Below are 19,086 nucleotides of genomic sequence, written 5' to 3'. Positions count from 1 at the left end.
GGGAAAAAAACTCTGCATTCTGTGTGTTATTTCCTACATAAAATTGTCATTTTAGGCCAATAAAGTCAATAAAGGGGCAGCTGTGGCCTACTGGTTAGGTCTTCGGACTTGCAACCGAAGGGTTGCTGGTTCGATCCCCAAAATGTGGGCGGGGGGAGTGGTAGAGCACTGCTCTCCCATGCCCACATCCACAGCTGAAGTGGTCTATCTAAAAAATAAATTGGAAATGTGTTGTTTGTTTGTGAAAATGTTAACTTTTTAAATTTCAAATGGAACAATTTGCAAAAGTTAAAACATATATGAAAATATATTTACATATATTTACCTAAAATATATTTATTGGGCCAATTTCAAATATTTGCATATATTCCAAAAATATATTTTGAAAATATATTTCAAATATATTTCTTTTGTGTATGGGAAGACTGTATTTCAAATCATCTTCGTCGTGTGCGTTCTACAGCCACAGATGCGTGACAACTGCAAAACTTGTTCAGGAATGGTCAACATAAATCAATTTTGTGGCCGATCAATGTATGTGGCATGTAATGCAGAAAAGCTAAAAGAAAATCCAGCAAAAAAATAAATAAAAATCTTTCAAATGGGTCATAACCAAACACATAAACCCCTTTGTTTCGAATTGTACCAACTGGATGAAGATTTTTAGCATGGTAATGGATATGACAATGTTAATGTATTTTGTTTTGGCGGAGCTGCTACACTGCTGCTGTTGATTATTTCTGTTGTTGTTGCTTATTGCTGCTGCAGAGCAAGCACAGGAACTTGCTACTGCCAACAAACATGGACATGCTGCTGCAGCACAAATATCATATATAAAATTACCCATTGTAGATCTATACTGGTGGAGCAGATACAGTATTTTAATTCAGTTAGAACACATTACACAAGCCATTTGTGAAATTTGAAATGTGTATTTTCATTTCAGCCTTATAGTATATAGTAACGTATAAAAATTATATAAAAACTTGATTAAACACATGTACAGTATATTTATGTGAAGGTATATCTCACATATGATCATGTGACTGTATGATAGTATACAAATAATATCTATATAAAATCAGATGAAAAAAAACAAAACAAATATAGCACATTTGACATAAATTGTGCCAAAAACAAAATGTGATAATGTGCGTTCAAAAATTACCAAAGAGCTTGTTATAAACGCATCACAGTAGAAGAAAAAAGCACCACAACAACATAATTTTTTTCTTATATATATATAGACATACTTGGCTCTTTGTCTACACTAAGTAATGAGTTGATATTACACTACTCAGATTTTCACATTGTTAGCATATAAAATGTGTAAAGTACAACTGAGTGCTCACAAACAAAATATATAAACTCAAAGGAAAAGCAAGGAAAATATTTTAGGCTTACTGTCAGAGATAACACAGAAACAATAACGTGTTTTAAAGTGGACTTTGTTTCCTATCATTATTATTATGATTGAAGACAGCTGTTTGTAGAAATTAGTGTGTTCACAGTCTGGTGTCGTCCTGTGTCAGAAACTTGGCCTGTTTGAGTAGTTGCATTATGGAAATCTGAGAATCTCCACATTTCTTCGGTATTCACCTTCTGTCTTTACTCCCTAAGGACCATTTGTGTGTTGCAGCGTCCAGTTGAGTTGCTAACCATCTGTTTGGCATCTTTCATTTCTTGGGAACTTTCACTTTTGATCTGGTTGTTTATTTTCTCATTCTGTTCCTGGGTTGATTTTATCCTACGAAGCACCATAAAAGACAGGAAGAAACAGACGAAGCCACCGAATATAAAGAATATCTGGAGTCCCAGGAATCTGTGAACCAAAAAGTATTAACAATTGTAAGTTTACCTTGCTAAAAAAACAGCCTAAGTTGGTGTGATGATATATTAACCGAATAAGGCTGGTCTAGTTTAATGGTATTAGAGGGGTTTGGGGCACAAACTGGGCAGGCAGATAGACAATTGTCCAGCCTCAGCCAGACTGGGAGTCTAGATAGATCAGCACAAACTTTATATAAATATATATATAAATAAAATAAAAGCCATACTAATAACTACAGTATCAGCCTCATTACTTTTCATAGCAGTGTAATTGTAAATTTTACCTGTGTCTGAAAAGGTCTAAATCGTAGTAATGACATGATGTTGTCTTATTGCATTTCTTTCCCCACAGAATGCATGCGGTATCGATTGCGCGGCCATACAACACTGGTGCTGGGAGAAATGCTGTCAGGAAATAAAAGTTAATTGTTAATATATACTTGCAATTAATATAACAGTATATAATAAATAATCAAAATATAATCACTGTGACAATCTTTACCATACACACATTCATGACTAAAAAACTAAAATATTGTCTTAACACACCTCTTCCTGTTAATGATATGATGGCTGTTGAGTTATTAGGCTACACTTTTTTTTAAAGATATCACTGCAACTTTCACAATACTGGGAAAACTTGTTATATAAACAAAGACAGATAACACTAAGCTAAACAGGGCAGGTCTGAATATGCCCATAAAAAAATGTATGTCGAAAAACCTCACTTTTTATGTTATCATACTAGATAGTGTGTGTGCAGACTTAAACCTGTATTAACTTCATAAGCACAATGGCTTAACACACTTGTGAACTGCTGCACCAAGGCTCTGATTACTACTTGTTGCTTTTGTTCACTTAAACTCTCAAAGCCTCTTATTAGGTTTTGGCCGTAACAAAAAATATGACATGTCCGTTTTGCATGATTTACTTTTCTTGCTTACCGAGTACTCTAAACAGCATGAATTGAATTCCCAAGGCAAAAGACTTGTCTTCTGGAGTCACAGTCCTGAACAAAAGCCAACAAACCATATTTAGTCAAAACATCAGTTAATAACACTTTATTTCAATAGTCCACTTTAGAAATTCTACTTACTTTGCAACTACAGTACATGTCAACTTGCAGTCATTATAATTAGTAGTCAGTATTAGTAGACTGTCTGCTTAATATCTGCCAACACTTTATTTTGATGGTCCCCCAATGGACATTCACGAGTTCACACTTACAAATAAGTCAGATAAAATAAAAGGTATATGTACTTGGCATGCTGTCCGAGGAGAGGGCTCTGAACTCGGTATTTGGCCCAAACCCAGAGTACTCCCCCCGAATATCCTGGCTGTGGTAGTAGCTTCCTCCCATGCAGATAGACGTGGTAATTGCTGATGACGAGTTGATTGGATAGATTATTTGAACAAGCTCCTCCAGAACTTTGTTAATGAAACATCATTTATATTGACTATAAGCTATTGACTAATCGTCATTGAGTCCTTTGATCTCCAAGCTTGCGCCAGTGCAAACCCTCTTTTTGCAGTAAAAAACTACTGTCAGGATTTACTAAAGACATGCAGTGAAAAATTAGCATTGAAAAGGCGTTGGCAGGGTTATTTTTATGCATTTGTAGGAGTTTTCCTTCAATTTACTGGTATTTGCGCCATTATTTATCGCCCCCCAAAAAAGCATGTCTTAAACCAGACGCTAATTTGTGCTGCTCTTGGTAGATTGCGTTGTCATTATGGAAATAATTCGGCTGCATATGTGTTCTTTAATTTGTGGGTCGTTAGTAGATCACATGCAGAACATTCCAGGCCCATCTGTGCTTTTTGGAATTGCGCTCCCACACTAGTTTGCCCTGTTTAGTAAATATGGCCGCAAGATCTGAGTGGGACTAAACAGTGTTTGAACAAAAACATCTGGGTCTAACCTCTAGAGTGGTTACAGAATCCCTCAAATAGTCTGCAATGTAAAACCAGGGTGCCGGCTGACGGAGTCCCTGGAACAAGGCAAATGGCCTTTTTGCAAAAAGACACAGTAATAATTCCTAATCGCTGTACATCTCTTTAACTCTCAGGTTCCTTACCCTAGGCCCAAGGCTCAGATAGGTTAATCTTCTAGACAGGCGGTATGATATAGTCATGCTCTTTCATCTGCCCTTTCCTTTGACTCCCTACTTCAAACTTCTCTAGATGGGTTCTAGGTTGGGGGAGCTGTTGTAATTTTCCCAAACCTAACCTAACAGTCCACTAATACTCTAAAGAGAGTTAGTTGACATGTATTGTAACCAATTAATGAGTGTAAGTTGACGGGGAATAAGTTGACATGTAGTTGCAAGTTACTTATAGTTAGTAGAATGTCTAAAGTGGACTACTGAATTAAAGTGTAACCCATCAGATTATACATAATTTTAAGACATTTTGCAAATGAATATTACGTCACTTCCATTTCATGAATGCCAGAGTATGAGCTATTTGAAATCTTCTTTAACATATCCATTGAGGCTTTTTCTGAAAGTAAGGGCTGTTAAAGAGCCTGAAGTCTGTTATTACGCTGATGGCAGTTTTTCGTGATGCTGGCAGGGCCTGCACAGGCAGGTTTTTGACTATGCTAGATTGATACTATGACGTATTATAGCTGAAGGGCAGAGGTGCATGATAAATGAGCAATGTATCTGCCTTTAAAAAACAAATGAACACATTAGTCATTGCAGAGATAAGAAGGTCAAACAGAGTTTTGATTAAGTCCTCGCAACTTCATTTTAATTGAAAAGATTCTGTATTTTAGAAACTGACACTATTCTTAGTTTTTTTTGCAATGAAAAAAAGAAGATTTCAGTTAATGTGAATTGCAATTTTGATTTCATGCATAATTCTTGCACTAAAGGAAATAATGTTTATAAACTGCAGTCAATGGAGTTCATTGCTCTAATAGAATTTCAATAAAAGCATTACTAGCTTTATAAAATAAAACATTTTTAGTATGCCGTAGCCTGTAGGTAGCAACTATGCAAGTATTGCACTACAACAAGCTACAACCTGTTAAGCGAGTTCACCTCGTCACTCTTCCTTTTAAACAAAACATGTGCCACCATGTATGTTGCAATTCATTTTTGAAAGTAGCAACATTAATTCCATTAATGTTCCTCACATAAATGTATTTTTATTTGATTTTCTAAATTTAAATGACATGACATTATCACTCACTACACCTAAAACCACTTGTCTTAAGACCATATTGCAATACTTCATGAAGAGTATCAATATAAAACATATTATACTTAAACATACATATAAAACAATATAAAACATATCAGTACAATGCTATAACCAAACACTTTTGGAAAGTCAGACCTGATTCTCATATTTTAAATAATTTTAAGTAATTGTCCTTATATTTTTTGTAACACACCATTGATATGTCAACAAAAATGGTTTGGATTTTTAGACATTTTTTCTCACTATGTCTTTGTCAGATATTGATGATGCATATAGGTTAATCCTATTTTTCAACCCTTTTTTTATAATCATGAAGTTTCTCCTCTTTTTCAAATAAGCAAATATTTCCACATAAAGTGATGCTAGATGTTAACTTTCAATACAGATCATATTTACATGCTTTACACTGAAAATAAAGGGAAATACCTGAGGATCATCATAAAGGATGTAGTATGTGAAAGTGAAGCCACAAAGCATGTGATGGAGGACAGGATCATGAAGGGAATTAGGCGATTAATACAACTATTTTCACATGGTCCTGGCGACGCAAAGCCTGGATGACCAGTTGATGCCACACATCCACAATCTGTGTAGTTCTGTGGGAGATATTAGAAGATTCAATGTCAGATACTGAAAAGTGAAATTTAGTAGTTTTACTAGGTTACTGATGCCATTGATTTAGAACTATTGTAACCATTGCTGTTATTCTCATATTTGCAGGGAACTTTGGAACAAAGCTAGTTAGTTAAGTCATAAAGTAATAAACAAGCAGCTTTGTTTCTGCTGCAATATAAATGTTAAACAGATTTCAACCAATAAATCCAGCAACACTATCAAAGGAGGTTTGCCGTAAAACATTTATCTAAAGCTTGTGAGTTATCAGGTGGAAACTTTGTTTGTTTTGAGAGCAACTAAAAGGAGAAAGTATGCAGGAAGTGTTTGGGCTTTTTCATTCTATTTAAAAAAAAATATGTCATGAAACTCTTTGCCACACACACTCTTAAGTAAACATTTTACAGATTGAAAATGTCCAACAATTTGATCCAAACATAATATTTTTGAGACACAGAGGTAGATTGTTTAAGGATTCTTCTGTGTTTTCCAAAAGCAAAACACCAAAATAGTCTAATGGCGTGTACGCTAATATTAGTCTCTCTGTTTATCCCGAGGTTTACCGCAGTCCGCCGGATCCAGGCCATATCCAGATCTGATGAAGGACCTGCACCTAGACACAACGACAACGCAGTCCTGAAGTGTCAACTAGTCTCTCCTCTGTGAAGGCCTCCTTCCCTTCCCTTTACCTCTGTACAGATAAAACGTTGTCGGGATAATTCCGGTTCACATGACTACGCGGAAGCGATAACAATTCTGTAATATAAATTTTAAGGCCAGACAAGTAGTTTGTTGAGGGTTGGTTTGTAAAGAAGGACTACACGCCTGCGCACATATATATTCAAACGCGCATACCTAAACATGTAATATGTTCTCACAGATTCACGTTTTTAAAGTTTGCGCAGAGAGAACTTAAGGGTTTTCTGTTAGAACGGTGTCATGTTAGCGGTCCCTAAGTTAATAACTAATGATTGTTGCGACAGAAGTGAATCAATCAAAACTAACTTTAGCTGGACAATACCTTTATTCTAGAGCTGCTTTAAAGCCAAAACAATCTCTGTTACTTTAATTTCCTATTATCACTGTAAAGCTGCTTTGAAACAATCAATATTGGTAAAAGCGCTATAAAAATGAAGGTGACTTGACTTGACTTGACTGATGACCATCCTATTATGATCTGGACACATATTCCTATATAAACACTGTCCCTTTTTCTATCTGCTACCATGTTATTTTTATTATGGATCTATTTTCTCAGTGGGCAAAGGCTGTTACTCAACTTGTACAGAGGTTGCTGATCATGTTTTCGAAGGCTGAGACAGTTATTTCCCCACTGTGTTGTTTATAGTAATGTATCTGCATCCTCATCACTGCAGTTTGCCGGCGTGTTCTACATTCACTTCCAACAGAGTTGTCGGTATGCACTTAAAACAAGTAATGGTCTTGGTACATTGAGCAGTTGGTTGGTTTGGCCTGTCTAAATGTTTAAAGTGTTGTAGGTCTGGGAATGTTTTTGTGTGTGTGTGTGTGTATACTGGAATACAGACTGACAGATGCTACAATCATTTTGGTTGATGAAAACTATGTAATATTCATCTCAATGGCAAAAAGTGTTCCAATCAACCTTTTCTTTTACGGTTTCGTGACATATGTTTTTGATCTAATATATAGGAAACCTCCTGTATGGCATCAACTTCAGAAACATTCACTCCTACGTTTTACACATCATTCTTTTTGAACATTTAAAACCATTAAATAGTTCCTCCTAATTCTTAACCCTTATTTTGGTTGGAATTCACTCCCGTAATGACATATGTGGTCCTGTCAGTGGCATTTATAATGTGTTCCAAAGAAGAAGAAAAACCATACAGGTTTGTAACAAAATGAGTGTAAATATAAATGACGACAGAATGTTCTTTTTTGGGGATCATGTTAAAGGGTCATTTCACCCGTGGAGACATGAATGTGTATTGAAAGTGGGTCATTTATGTAGAAGAAATGTGAAATTATTTTTGAATTTGGAGCTTTCTAGACTGAGAAAAGCCAGAAAATGTATTTTTGGCTTATGTGGATGAAAGACAACAACTCCCAGAATGCACTTGCTTCGCTGCCTTACAAGGCCACTCCCAAGCCACGCCTACCGGTAAGACAGCGCACAGTTGAAAACAAAAACATCAAGGCAAGGCTAGGCTACGAGTGAGTCTCCGTGACGAGTTTGCCCAAAATGTCCGGGATTCGGCTTTTGCGTCTACAGTCGCCATTCATCATGTTTACTGTGGCGAGCAGGACGAGGCTGAGGGGCGCGGGAGAACGGCGCGAGGCCGGTGGCGGGATTACTGACGACCGACACCTGTGAGGCACTGTTCTCGTATCTCGCACGGAGGAGCAGGTATTTTCTTAGCAATGGTAAAACACACATCAACCGATCACACCACCGGCCTCGCGTCTTTCAACCGATCACGCCACCGGCCTCGCGTCTTTCTCCCGCGGCGCTAGCCTCGTCCTGCTCCCTGTATTACTGTGATTACTGATGAGCGCGCCTGTGAGATGCACCGGTCTCATGGGCTATCTCTCACGGAGGTGCGGGTATTTTCTTAGCAATGTTAAAACGCAAATCAACCGATTACTTGTTTAGCATTCATGTAAACATTACATTCAGATTCACCAATCGGGGTGAATTCAGTTAGATTGAAACAAAAGGTGAGCATGTAAACAATGGATGGCGACCGCAGAAAGCAAAAGCTGAATCCCGGACATTTTTGTCGATCTCGACGGCCGGACATGTCCGGGAAATAGAGTATGGTAACCCCTACTACTCAGCTTTCTTCGTCCCCGTTTTCTGCAGGTTTCTGCCGTTGAAATCAAACGCACTCGCACTGATCTGTGATAGGTCTGTTAGCGCATTAGGTCCAACCCCCTATGGGCGGGTTTGAAAGGGTGGATCTAGTGCTTGTAGTCTTAACAGAAATCCCCCCCTCTTACACTTCCTCCTACAATGACGCAAAATGACGATTTTTGCGTCATTGTAGGAGGAAGTGTAAAGAGGTAAATACAGATTTCTCTCGTCTCGGGGGAAAATGAAAAAATGTTGCATGACCATTCAATAGTATGACTGGGTTTCTAACAATGCAAAGCTTAATGCAAATGGGTGAAGTGTCCCTTTAAACCTCCATTGGGTTCAGTAATTTATTACTAAAACTATTTCACTTCCTTAAATGAGATCAGGACAAGCACTGTTTTTTCAGAGCTCCTGCTATCAGCCCCCCTTTTGTGCTATTAAGAAAGTACCATGCAGTTCCAGTAATGGAAGTAAAAACAACTTACCAAAACTTTATTTGTATTGGATAATACTATCTTACATCCTGCATGACAGGGAGAGCGAAACTCCACTCCGTTTGAGCCACACACGGGATTGAAGGCTTCTTCAGAACAGGAACATGCATTGCTGCACTGCTGAGAGTCAAATCTGGGGGAAAAAGGAAGCAAAATAAAGCAAAAATATAATGGATTTAACAGGGTGCCTTGCCACAGGATGTTAAGCATTTGAAGAGCATTAACATTTGCACATGAAGAAACAAAAATACTGCTGTAAATCCATTAAGGAATGTATGAGAAAGTGACAATGCAGATTTTAGCCTGCAGTGCAGAACTTTGTAATGGCAAACAGCTGTCAGAGGGTTTACACAGATAAAGATGCTGAAGCCAAGCTATTTAAACAGGAATCACAGGGCTTAATCACTTAGACTTTGGCAACCACTAATCAAATATCTTATCCATTTGTTCAAATATGTATGCAATAAGAAAATGTAGAAGAAAATTATATTGCTCAATAGTTTTCTACTTAATTCGTAGCTAGGGTTCTATCACATTTGACTGAAGTATCAACTTTGTCTAATAAATATTTACTATGTTTCCTTAGGAGAAATAAAAACAAAAATAGACCATTGATGGCAATATATAGTAAGCGTACAGAGCTATAATATGAATGCTGATGGCATAGCTCTGATTTCTCTTTCATACAGTGAAAGAGTTATTTCATTGAGTTATGGCATAATAGCACTAAAAATGCATAATATTTAAAGCATGTAAGGACCAAACACAACTCACACATTGATTCCAGAAATGTTTTGTGTGGGGCAGCCAATGAACAGAAGAGGAATTGCAAACATAATGCTAACGAAAACTGCTACCGTACACATCGCTGCTGAGGACCTGACATTCAGACCCAACCTGCGTAGTATAACCCCTCCAGCCATTATGCCTAACATGGCTGAAGGAATATTTATGCCACCTGTGAAAAAAAAATAAAAACAGATGTTTGAAACATGTATGATTGTAACATTGATTGTATGAAACATTTTATGCATAAAGATTTTCTTTTAAAATATATTTATTATGTGGCATGCACATAAGCGAGTAATATTCGTTGATGTTTTTCTCTATTTAATACTTCAGGATTGACTGAGAGTTTAGGTGGGTCCCTGGTATGGTACAGGTTGAAAAACTTTGCACTAAGGTACAATAAGGTCAGGCATTCTATTAATAATCCCACTGAACAATAAATAGTGAAAGATGTTACTCTCAGACAAAAAGCTTCAATCTTCCCTTGCTTATTTCCCTGGACTTTGCCTTTGAATCAGAATTTGTTAGAGTGACATACTGTATTGTGTGTGGATTAGTAGCAGTAAAGGTTTTGAATGAGTAATTTGTACCTTTGAACAATACGATATGCTTTCACTGGCCTCAAACACACACCACATATTGATATATGGTTTTGGGTGGAGCAAAATATTTTTTCTTGCGTGAACACCTTAAAAAAAGGCGTGCTTAATTTCTTTCAATAACTTACCCATCATAATATTAGAAAAGGAGGCAGTTTGTGCAAACTGCTTCTCTACGAATTTGCCCATGAAAGTGGCAAGTCCCGCAACCATGGCAGCAAGATTCACCTGAGCCAACACTACCAACAAATAAATTGGGTTCCGCAGAGTCCTCCTGATGATTTTGGGGAAGCCTGAGGAAAGATAAGAGACACCAAACTATTTGAAAGTATCTGAAGAACATTTCTACATTAAAGCACAAAAAGAACATCCATGAAGACAAAAACATTATATTTTGGTAGATTAATGAAACAGCATGGTTTCATGAAAACAGTATCCAAGAATCTTTAATATTTTGATAAGTCAGTGGTTGTGAGTTGGCTTTGTTTTAGAACCCATATTTTACATTGGACATCAAGTGAAGTCACCATAATTTATCCTACAGTAATCTCCTTAAAAATCAAACACTAAAATTACAGTATTAATATTACCAGGAAAGTTATTTTCAGACATATTACACAAGTTCCAAAATATTGTAGAGTTTGATTGGACGCACAACTTTTAACAATAAAACATATGGAACAATTTTTTTGTGTGCAGCCAACCCATTGAGAACAAATGTGCTACGTTCATGATATACAATTGTTACAGGAACAGAACATTTGAATTATTAATTTGTAGTTGAGGTTTCACTTGATGGTCTCTTTAACACATTCTGTTGACTATAAGTAACGTTACACCTACATGTCTACTAACACTCATTAGAGTGTCAGTAGAGTATTAGTACTGTAGACTGGTAGGGTTAGACTAAGTTGACATGTACTTCCAAAGTTACTTATAGTCAGTATAATGTCTGTAATGGGACCATCACAATAAAGATTTAGCAGATATTAAGCAGACAGTCTACTAATGCTCTAATGAGAGTTAGTTGACGTGTAGTTGCAAAGTTACTTATTAACAGAATGTTCAAAAGGGACCATCAAAATAAAGTGTTAAAAAGGGACCATCAAAATAAAGTGTTACAGTAGTTGAGACAACCAAGTCATTATTTGGCTTCTAACATCTGGTTCTGAGTAAGTAGGTCAAAGTGCATAGCATAAAGTTTCTTTGCTTCACTTAGCGTGTTCTAAAGTAGGCCATAAACCTGCATCTTACTCACTAACTACTTAGAATCCAGTTTGACCAGATGCTGAATATGATGAGATTTTGTGGGTGAGTTGTGGAATTATCTCTGAACTGGCTGTTAAAACAATGCAGACAGCATGCAAATAAACAACATTACCAGCAAGCGCAATTTAATTTCCCCAGGTTGATTTTTGTTATTTGAACTTGGAAGTACTTCATTTGTGACTAATAAAATCGCTGACAGGTAAAATGGCAAACACACTTTTTAGGAACTCAGTGAGAGAAACCTCTTCCATCGTGTCAGTTCCAGGCTTCTTGTCTTCCATAATTTTCTCTGTTGATGGCTCTGCAGGAGTTTCTTCGATTTCCTGAGGAGATAGAAATCTAAATTTGTTTTTGAAATACCAACTGATATGATCAAGACTGTAGTGAAAAACTCTGGAATATGAAGTAGCGATGCACATACTGAAAACTGGGTTACACCAGCAAACCATCTTAACCTGTTTAAGATTTTATGAAGCCTGTTTATCAATATTTTAAAATGTGAGGTTTTGCTTCCAATATTAGAACATGCTCATTTACAGAGTTCAGAAAAAGCATTTTGTGCAAGAACATTCCTGTTGAACACACACTTTGTTTTTTATGCGAGGTTAGCATGTTGAGCAAGAGGGGCAAGAACAGGCTGAGACAAGCTCCTTTTGTACTCAAGTTTCTTTCCTTGTTTGTAGTTTTTTTTTTATATACACATGTTCTTTGAGACCCTAGTCGGCTTCAGGAACAAAGGCAGAATCTTAAATTACAGCAGAAACACTCACATCCATCTGCTTTATATAAGAATTTACAAAATAATTTCCAGAATCAAAAAGGCCAAAGATGGGATTTGTGATATACATCACCTCTCTGGATATCTTCTTAGGGAAAAACAGATATGGCAAAGAAGTAAGGAGAAGGAGGGTGGCAGCTATCAAGAATCCCAACCACCAAGCTCCAACCCATCTGGGGTCATCATTTTTCATAAGTATTTTATCTGAAAAGTGGAAATAACAGCTGATTCATCATAGATTTCCCACATACGAGAGACATGAAGCCAAACTTACTATGATACATCAAGCAACACTGCTAAAGATGTTTAATCTTGAGGTCAAACTTTCTTTTTAAAATCAGTATAGCTTGTCAAAAGGCACTCGTCTAAACATGTTTAATACAGTTGCTAAAGTATTTAATTATAATGACATCTCATGCCGTTTAAGCGCAGTAAAGTGTGTAAATGTGACTTTACATTTATGAAAGTGTAGACATGGCATATTAGACTCACCTGAAGAAATCTTCTCAACATCAACAAAGAAACGAAGGAGGACAGATGACATCAAGTAGCCAAATGCCGGCCCGATCACAGTAACTGCGAAAAGTATGCCTGTAAAAAAAGATAAAGTTGGATTATTTCTTGAATGAAAGTGTATTTTGGGAATTGATGATTAAACAAAACTCAATATTTAATCAAACCAAGGTAGAAGGGTGAACTCCTCTTTTCTGCATAATCATCTATGTAGGAAATCCCAAAAGGTTGTATGGGGACACCGCCAATGCCCAGCAGTAACTGGCCCAGTAGAAATATTGGATACACTACAGTGCCATTCTTGTTTGTATAGCATTTCTGATTAGATTCTTCCTCAGGGGAAATGTTCTGTGATTGGCAAAGACCCGAGCTGTTGACTTTGGTGTCTGTGCAACAAATACAAACAGGTTAAATACAATCAGTTATTAAGTACATCCAGTTGTTAACTAAAAAAATGGCTAATTTAAAAGAAAAATGTTTACTCACTGCTATTAAAGCCTGTGTACTTGTACTCTCCACCAATGAAGTGAGGTAGTGCTATAAGGAACACCCCCATGCTAGCGATCATTGCTCCGATTCCAATACATCTCGGCCGATGTACGCGACTCCCAAAGAAACTCACAAACACGATGAGAACCGTGTTCCCCACCTTTGCTTAAAAACAACAAAACTTACATTGCATGATCTGATATAATAGTTAAAAATTAGAGTTATAATATTAGTCTTTGCAGATGCAGTACCATTTCATATTAAGACTTTGTGCCTGAACTTGTAACTTTAAAAATGAAATAATTGCTAACCAGGTGCTAACAGATGTCAGAAACAACTTGAAAAGAAGTTATTTGCCTTCAGGCCATTCATGATATCGTGTTAGCACCATTGAAATATAACATTTTATCCTTGCCTCATTGAAGGCTGCTAGTAGTCCTGACATCTGACTGGAAAATCCATATCGTCTCTCAATAGTGGTTATGGAGCCCTTCAGATAACCAGACACCAGGAGCTGAGCAAGCTGTAGCATCCCATGACACAGTACAAAAAACTGACACACAAAGAAAAAAAGTGATAAAAATGTAAATTCCTTTGGTATGCATTCTGTAAATATAAAAATAAAACCAAAAACAGCACAAACATTTCGGAGACACTAAGCAAAGTATCAATATAGGTTTTTGGCTATGTTAGTGTCGTTATTTATTGCAAATGTGTTTTGTTTTACGTTTTGTTAAATCTTTGAATTGGTTTTACGTGTTCAAGTAAAGTCAAGCTGTCTCATTGCAAAGTCATGCAAAGTTGTGTAGGCCTATGTTCAAGTTCATAAGACTTTTAGCCATTTAATAATCATCACTCTGATTGTTGAACAGCTATTTCAGAGCATTTGGTAATGGGATAAACATAAGAAGAAGAAGAAAAAAAAAGAACAATATAAGGATGTGCAGTGAATATAAGGAAATTAATATTGTCCAGGCCAAATCTATGGAGACTAGTAAAGTCAGGAAACTCAACTCAGCTACGCCTCTAATAAAATAGCGCATTGTAAAAAGTAGCTTCCATTGCTACATCTAACATTTCCAATATCTAATACTGTCTGCTTACAGTGTTTACATTGTTTTTAAAACACTTCCAGAAACAAACTACCGAACCTGTAGACTGGCAAATCATATCACAGTGCAGGTAGATGCCCAGCGTCATGTTAAATTAATTGATTGTCACCAGTGTTGGGGGTAATGCATCACAAGGTAGCATGAGTTACTTAATCAGATTACTTTTTTCAAGTAACCTGTAAAGTAAAACACTACTTAAACAACAAACAAGAGATCCGAGTTACTTTTTCAAATAGTAACACAAGTTACTTTGTTTTCCCATTCATTGACTGACACCTCTCTTGTCCCCATTTTGAAAGAAATCGAGAGTAAGTGCAGAGGCGATGTGTGAGATGTGTGAACATGATTCTTATTGTAGTTCTTGACTGAATGTGAGCATTTACTCATTTCCTTTGCACAAAATGTTTCAGTATTCCTAAAATGAATAAAAACAGTGAAACGCAGACTCAGAATATAATTAAATATGTTAAATATATATATATATATATATATATATATATATATATTATATTATATATATATATATATATATATATATATATATATATATATATATATATATGTATATATATGTATATACACACACAAGTATTTGCTGCTGACCTTCAATGATCCAATTCAACCATACTAATAAGCACAAATAATTTTAGATAAACAAAACATTTGTGTTTTTTTTTTTTCCGGAAGCGTGTGAGTGTTTCGGAGTGTTGAACTTTCTTCTCCTGCATCGTATTCTACTGCGATCCGAAATGGCAGCGCAGCTGAAAGGTTTGTTTGGAAACACCGTTGTCGTGTAAATTAACGACCAGAACGCATTAAAAGTTTTCTGTTTTCAGCTGAAATCGGTGTCGTGTAAGTTAATAGCAAATGATTTTTACAATGGAAATGAATCAATCAAAAACTTACTTAAGCTAGACAATGACTTACTTCTAGAGCTGCTGTACAGCCAAAACAATCTTTCTTGCATTAATTTCCTATTATCACTGTAAAGCTGCTTTGAAACAATCTGTATTGTAAGAAGCGCTATTAAAGTGAAGGTGACTTGACTTGACTTGAGCTGCACCATCTAATGTACAAGCGCAAATATACGTGCAAACATAAGATAAGGCATTACTTTCCATCAAAGTAACTAAGAAACTAAAGTAATTAAATCGATTTTGCCACACTGACCAACAGAAAGCTGCTTGGTTTGACAGTGTGAGCTGTGCTTCATACATCGCTAAACTATAGTCGATAGTCATTAACGGCTAGACAACGACGTTTTGACGTATTAGATAGACAACGGACGTTTTTGCCTGCCAAATTTCACTGAAATTATGCTAATTTGACCGCACTTTTAGAGTGTGCTGTTTTCTTCATGAATAAAATATCATATGTTAAATATGGTTATCAAAAGATGTGTCAGTCAGTGGGTAGACTAAGTTCACCCAAAAAATTAAATTCTGTCAGTAATTTGTTCCAACCCCGTAAGACTTTCGTTCATCTTCGGAACACAAATTAAGATATTTTTGATGAAATGGTAAGGCACTTTTACGTTTTCTCGTTGGTTTCTCACGATTCGGACATCCAGGAAATGCACAATGCATGCGTCGTGACGCTCTCGTGAACTCACTCAGAGGCCCGCACAGAAGAAAATGAATAGTTTAATAACGTCGTTATTTTGGGGATTTTTTTAGCACAAAAAGTATTCTCGTCGCTTGATAAACTTAAGGTTGAGCTACTGTAGTCACTTGGACAATTTTAACAATGTCTTTACTAACTTTTCTGGGCTGGCAGATGAAATTACCTAGCAGCCTATGAAGGAGTGAGCCAGCTCTCAGATTTCATCAAAAAATATCTTAATTTGTGTTCCGAAGATGAACGAAAGTCTTATGGGGTTGGAACAACATGAGGGTGAGTAACTACTGACAGAATAAATTTTTTTTGGGTAAACTATCCCTAAATCATATTGGTCTGGTTAATATTATCTTTTCCTAAGGTGGGGCAAGATGTGTCACTGGACACCTTTATTTTAGAAGTCATATTTGTATGTAATTAGGGATATTTACATTTTGAATCTTACCTTGATATTGTTAAAGAGACCCATTGATCTGCGACGTCTTGTTGTCTCGATAGCTGTCATTTCGTGTTTTTACAAGATACAACACATTCTGGAGAAATAAAATCATAACTATTAAAAGGTATATTTTGCCTTCCTCAGCAAAACAAATATGGATTTCTTTACAACTTGATTTTTTTATCTCTCATTTTAATCTAGAAATGTGGAAAGTTACAATCAGTTACAAGTTGTTTTCTGCAAGCTATTTATAATGAACAGGAAATGCTTGTGTTCTTAAGCTAACTTGGTTACATGTAGTTGATGCTGTTTTTTTTTTTTTTTTATGTTTCAGGCAGCTGCTCACAAGAAAGCAGCCGTTTTGTCCCCGTTTTTTTCTTGGGAACTTGGTGAGCAGAACTTCATATGATGTCACTGTTGCGCAAGACTTAGGTTACTCCAAGGGGATCTTGGCAGTTAGTGCTTTGTGCTGGTTTTAATTTAGCACTTTCAATTCAGCTCCAGAACAGAAGTATTGAGGAGAGTGTGCCTAATATCATCCATACATGTTCTATTACATTATACACATTATTGAGTATACTCAGGATAAGAATATATGAACTGAGATTAATTGATTAAATTTAAAGAATACTTTCATTTCTACTGTAAGTATAAAATCAAATATCTATAGCAAAATAATATTTAATTTATATCCTCAACATTTCTATGTCCACATCTTGATAAGTCTGACTAAGAGTTGTCCTTTACTGCCCCAGAGTTCATGAATTAATGAAAGTGTACTTACAGCTTGCTGAGACTGAAGAGTTGGAGATATAGTCTAGCTACTTTCACTTTAGGACGTTAAGTGGGCTACAAGAAGTTGCTGAGCTGGGCGGGCTTTCAGGATTGTGAAATCTCAAAAAGCATTTGGACTGATTTCATGTGAAGTGTAAGAAGGTGAAAGAAAGAAAGAAAGAAAGAAAGAAAGAAAGAAAGAAAGAAAGAAAGAAATGAATGAACAAATAATGACAAGACAAACCTCTCAAACGAGCATCGAATCATTGATTGATCACTGACGATTGTTAACCGACAACATGCGGTAGCTAGTCGTTCTGTCCTTATTCCAAACTTTTTTTCTTGAATCTCCTAACATAACCAGCAGATGGAGACAAAGTACACTTTTAAAACCAAACTCACTTTTATGAAATAACCACATTTACAACAAAATACCAAATAAAAAAAATCTACCTGTTCGATTTTAGATCATATTTAGGCCTGGATTTTCTCCTGATATTGGTGGAGATTCTGGAAACAGTCTACATATGAGATCAGCTGATTTCATTGCTCACTCTACACAATTTGCTCCTAAAAATATGAAAGACAAGACAATTGGTAATACAATACCAGTTTTAACTGGTCATTCAAATGGCATGATTACAGAAAAGTCTTTCAGGAGCTATATTACTTCTAAAGGCATCTATTAGAATGCTGCATATTTGTTTTTCAATTCAAGGTATTGCCATAATCTTTTTTTTCTAGCTATCTAGAACTAGGCCTACATGTTATTTTATCATGTTCATCACAAATACTAATAAAAAATAATAATAATATAAAGATTAACTTTACTATACCAGTTATTCAACTGTATTCATGTTTTATATATACAGGGTTATATACTTGCTTTCTCTCTTTTTTTAGTTGCATGGTATTATGTAACCAAAGAACATGGGAGCAAGGACAGAAATTAACCAGGTAAGTGACCAAATATACGCATATTGAACTTGTGGTGGCAGAAAAATGCTCTCATTTGATATGCATTTCATAATATTCTGTTAGTGCTATTTGTTTAGTGCATCAACAGGTATCTACACTGGAACTGTCCCAAATGGCTCCCTACTCACGGTCTTCATTTGAGTCCGCACTTTCGTGACATAATGCTAATTTGACTGTCGGGCAATAGTGTACTTCGGAGTTCGCTTTCAGTGCGGGCTCGGAAAAAGTGAGCATCGAGGGCGCATATCACCGCAAAGAGGGTGCTCGCAATCACCCTTCTGAAACTTAAAATGAGAAATGGGACAGGCTTGGCTGAAGCCACCCCTAAAAGGGCCAAGTGACGCCTATGTGACGAGCTGCTCATAACATTTACCACAAAGCACAACGCATGATGATATGCATGGCAGTCAAAACCATATGCAGAGATTAAGTTGATTCAGCCACTTACTGTTAATTTTTCGCTGCCACACCAGCTGCCCGTACGTTTTAACAGCCAGTGAAGTGATATCGAAGAACCATAGCAAAGAACACATTCTTAACGTACCAGAGAAATGGTACAGCCCAATGGGGAGTGAGGGTTTGAAAATCGTATTTCATTAGATTATTTCCTGAATTGTTGGTATGTGATGGTAATACTGCATTTAAATACATACAATTTTGGATAGGCTAACATTATATATATATATATATATTTTTTTTTTTTCCAGCAGTAGTAGCCTACCCCCAAACTATTTTTTTCATCCC

At 36.3% G+C, this 19,086-nt stretch overlaps 1 protein-coding gene across 2 annotated transcripts; it reads right to left on the bottom strand.

The window, feature by feature from the left end:
• Positions 1–414: 414 nt before the first annotated feature.
• Positions 415–18,886, bottom strand: slco2b1 (solute carrier organic anion transporter family, member 2B1). Of its 2 annotated transcripts, none has more exons than XM_079898772.1 (17): positions 18,791–18,886; positions 17,818–17,934; positions 17,375–17,501; positions 16,597–16,684; positions 13,838–13,975; positions 13,420–13,582; positions 13,101–13,319; positions 12,913–13,011; positions 12,494–12,624; positions 11,860–11,965; positions 10,502–10,666; positions 9,760–9,943; positions 8,977–9,118; positions 5,467–5,636; positions 2,775–2,839; positions 2,115–2,235; positions 415–1,822 (listed from the first exon to the last, which is right to left on the bottom strand). In XM_079898772.1, the coding sequence occupies exons 4-17, from the start codon at positions 16,654–16,656 to the stop codon at positions 1,609–1,611; spliced, it is 1,977 nt and encodes a 658-aa protein (XP_079754898.1). In that variant the 5' UTR covers positions 16,657–16,684; positions 17,375–17,501; positions 17,818–17,934; positions 18,791–18,886; the 3' UTR covers positions 415–1,608. The 2 variants fall into 2 exon arrangements, with proteins under 2 accessions (XP_079754898.1, XP_079754897.1); XM_079898771.1 differs by lacking the exon at positions 18,791–18,886 and adding an exon at positions 18,471–18,762 and having other exon boundaries at positions 17,375–17,715.
• Positions 18,887–19,086: the final 200 nt, after the last annotated feature.

This window comes from Squalius cephalus, assembly GCF_949319135.1.
Source record: "Squalius cephalus genome assembly, chromosome: 17".
Taxonomy (NCBI): Eukaryota; Metazoa; Chordata; class Actinopteri; order Cypriniformes; family Leuciscidae; genus Squalius; species Squalius cephalus.
The sequence above is the reverse complement of the archived record's forward strand: the minus strand, read 5'-3'. Positions and strand labels throughout refer to the sequence as shown.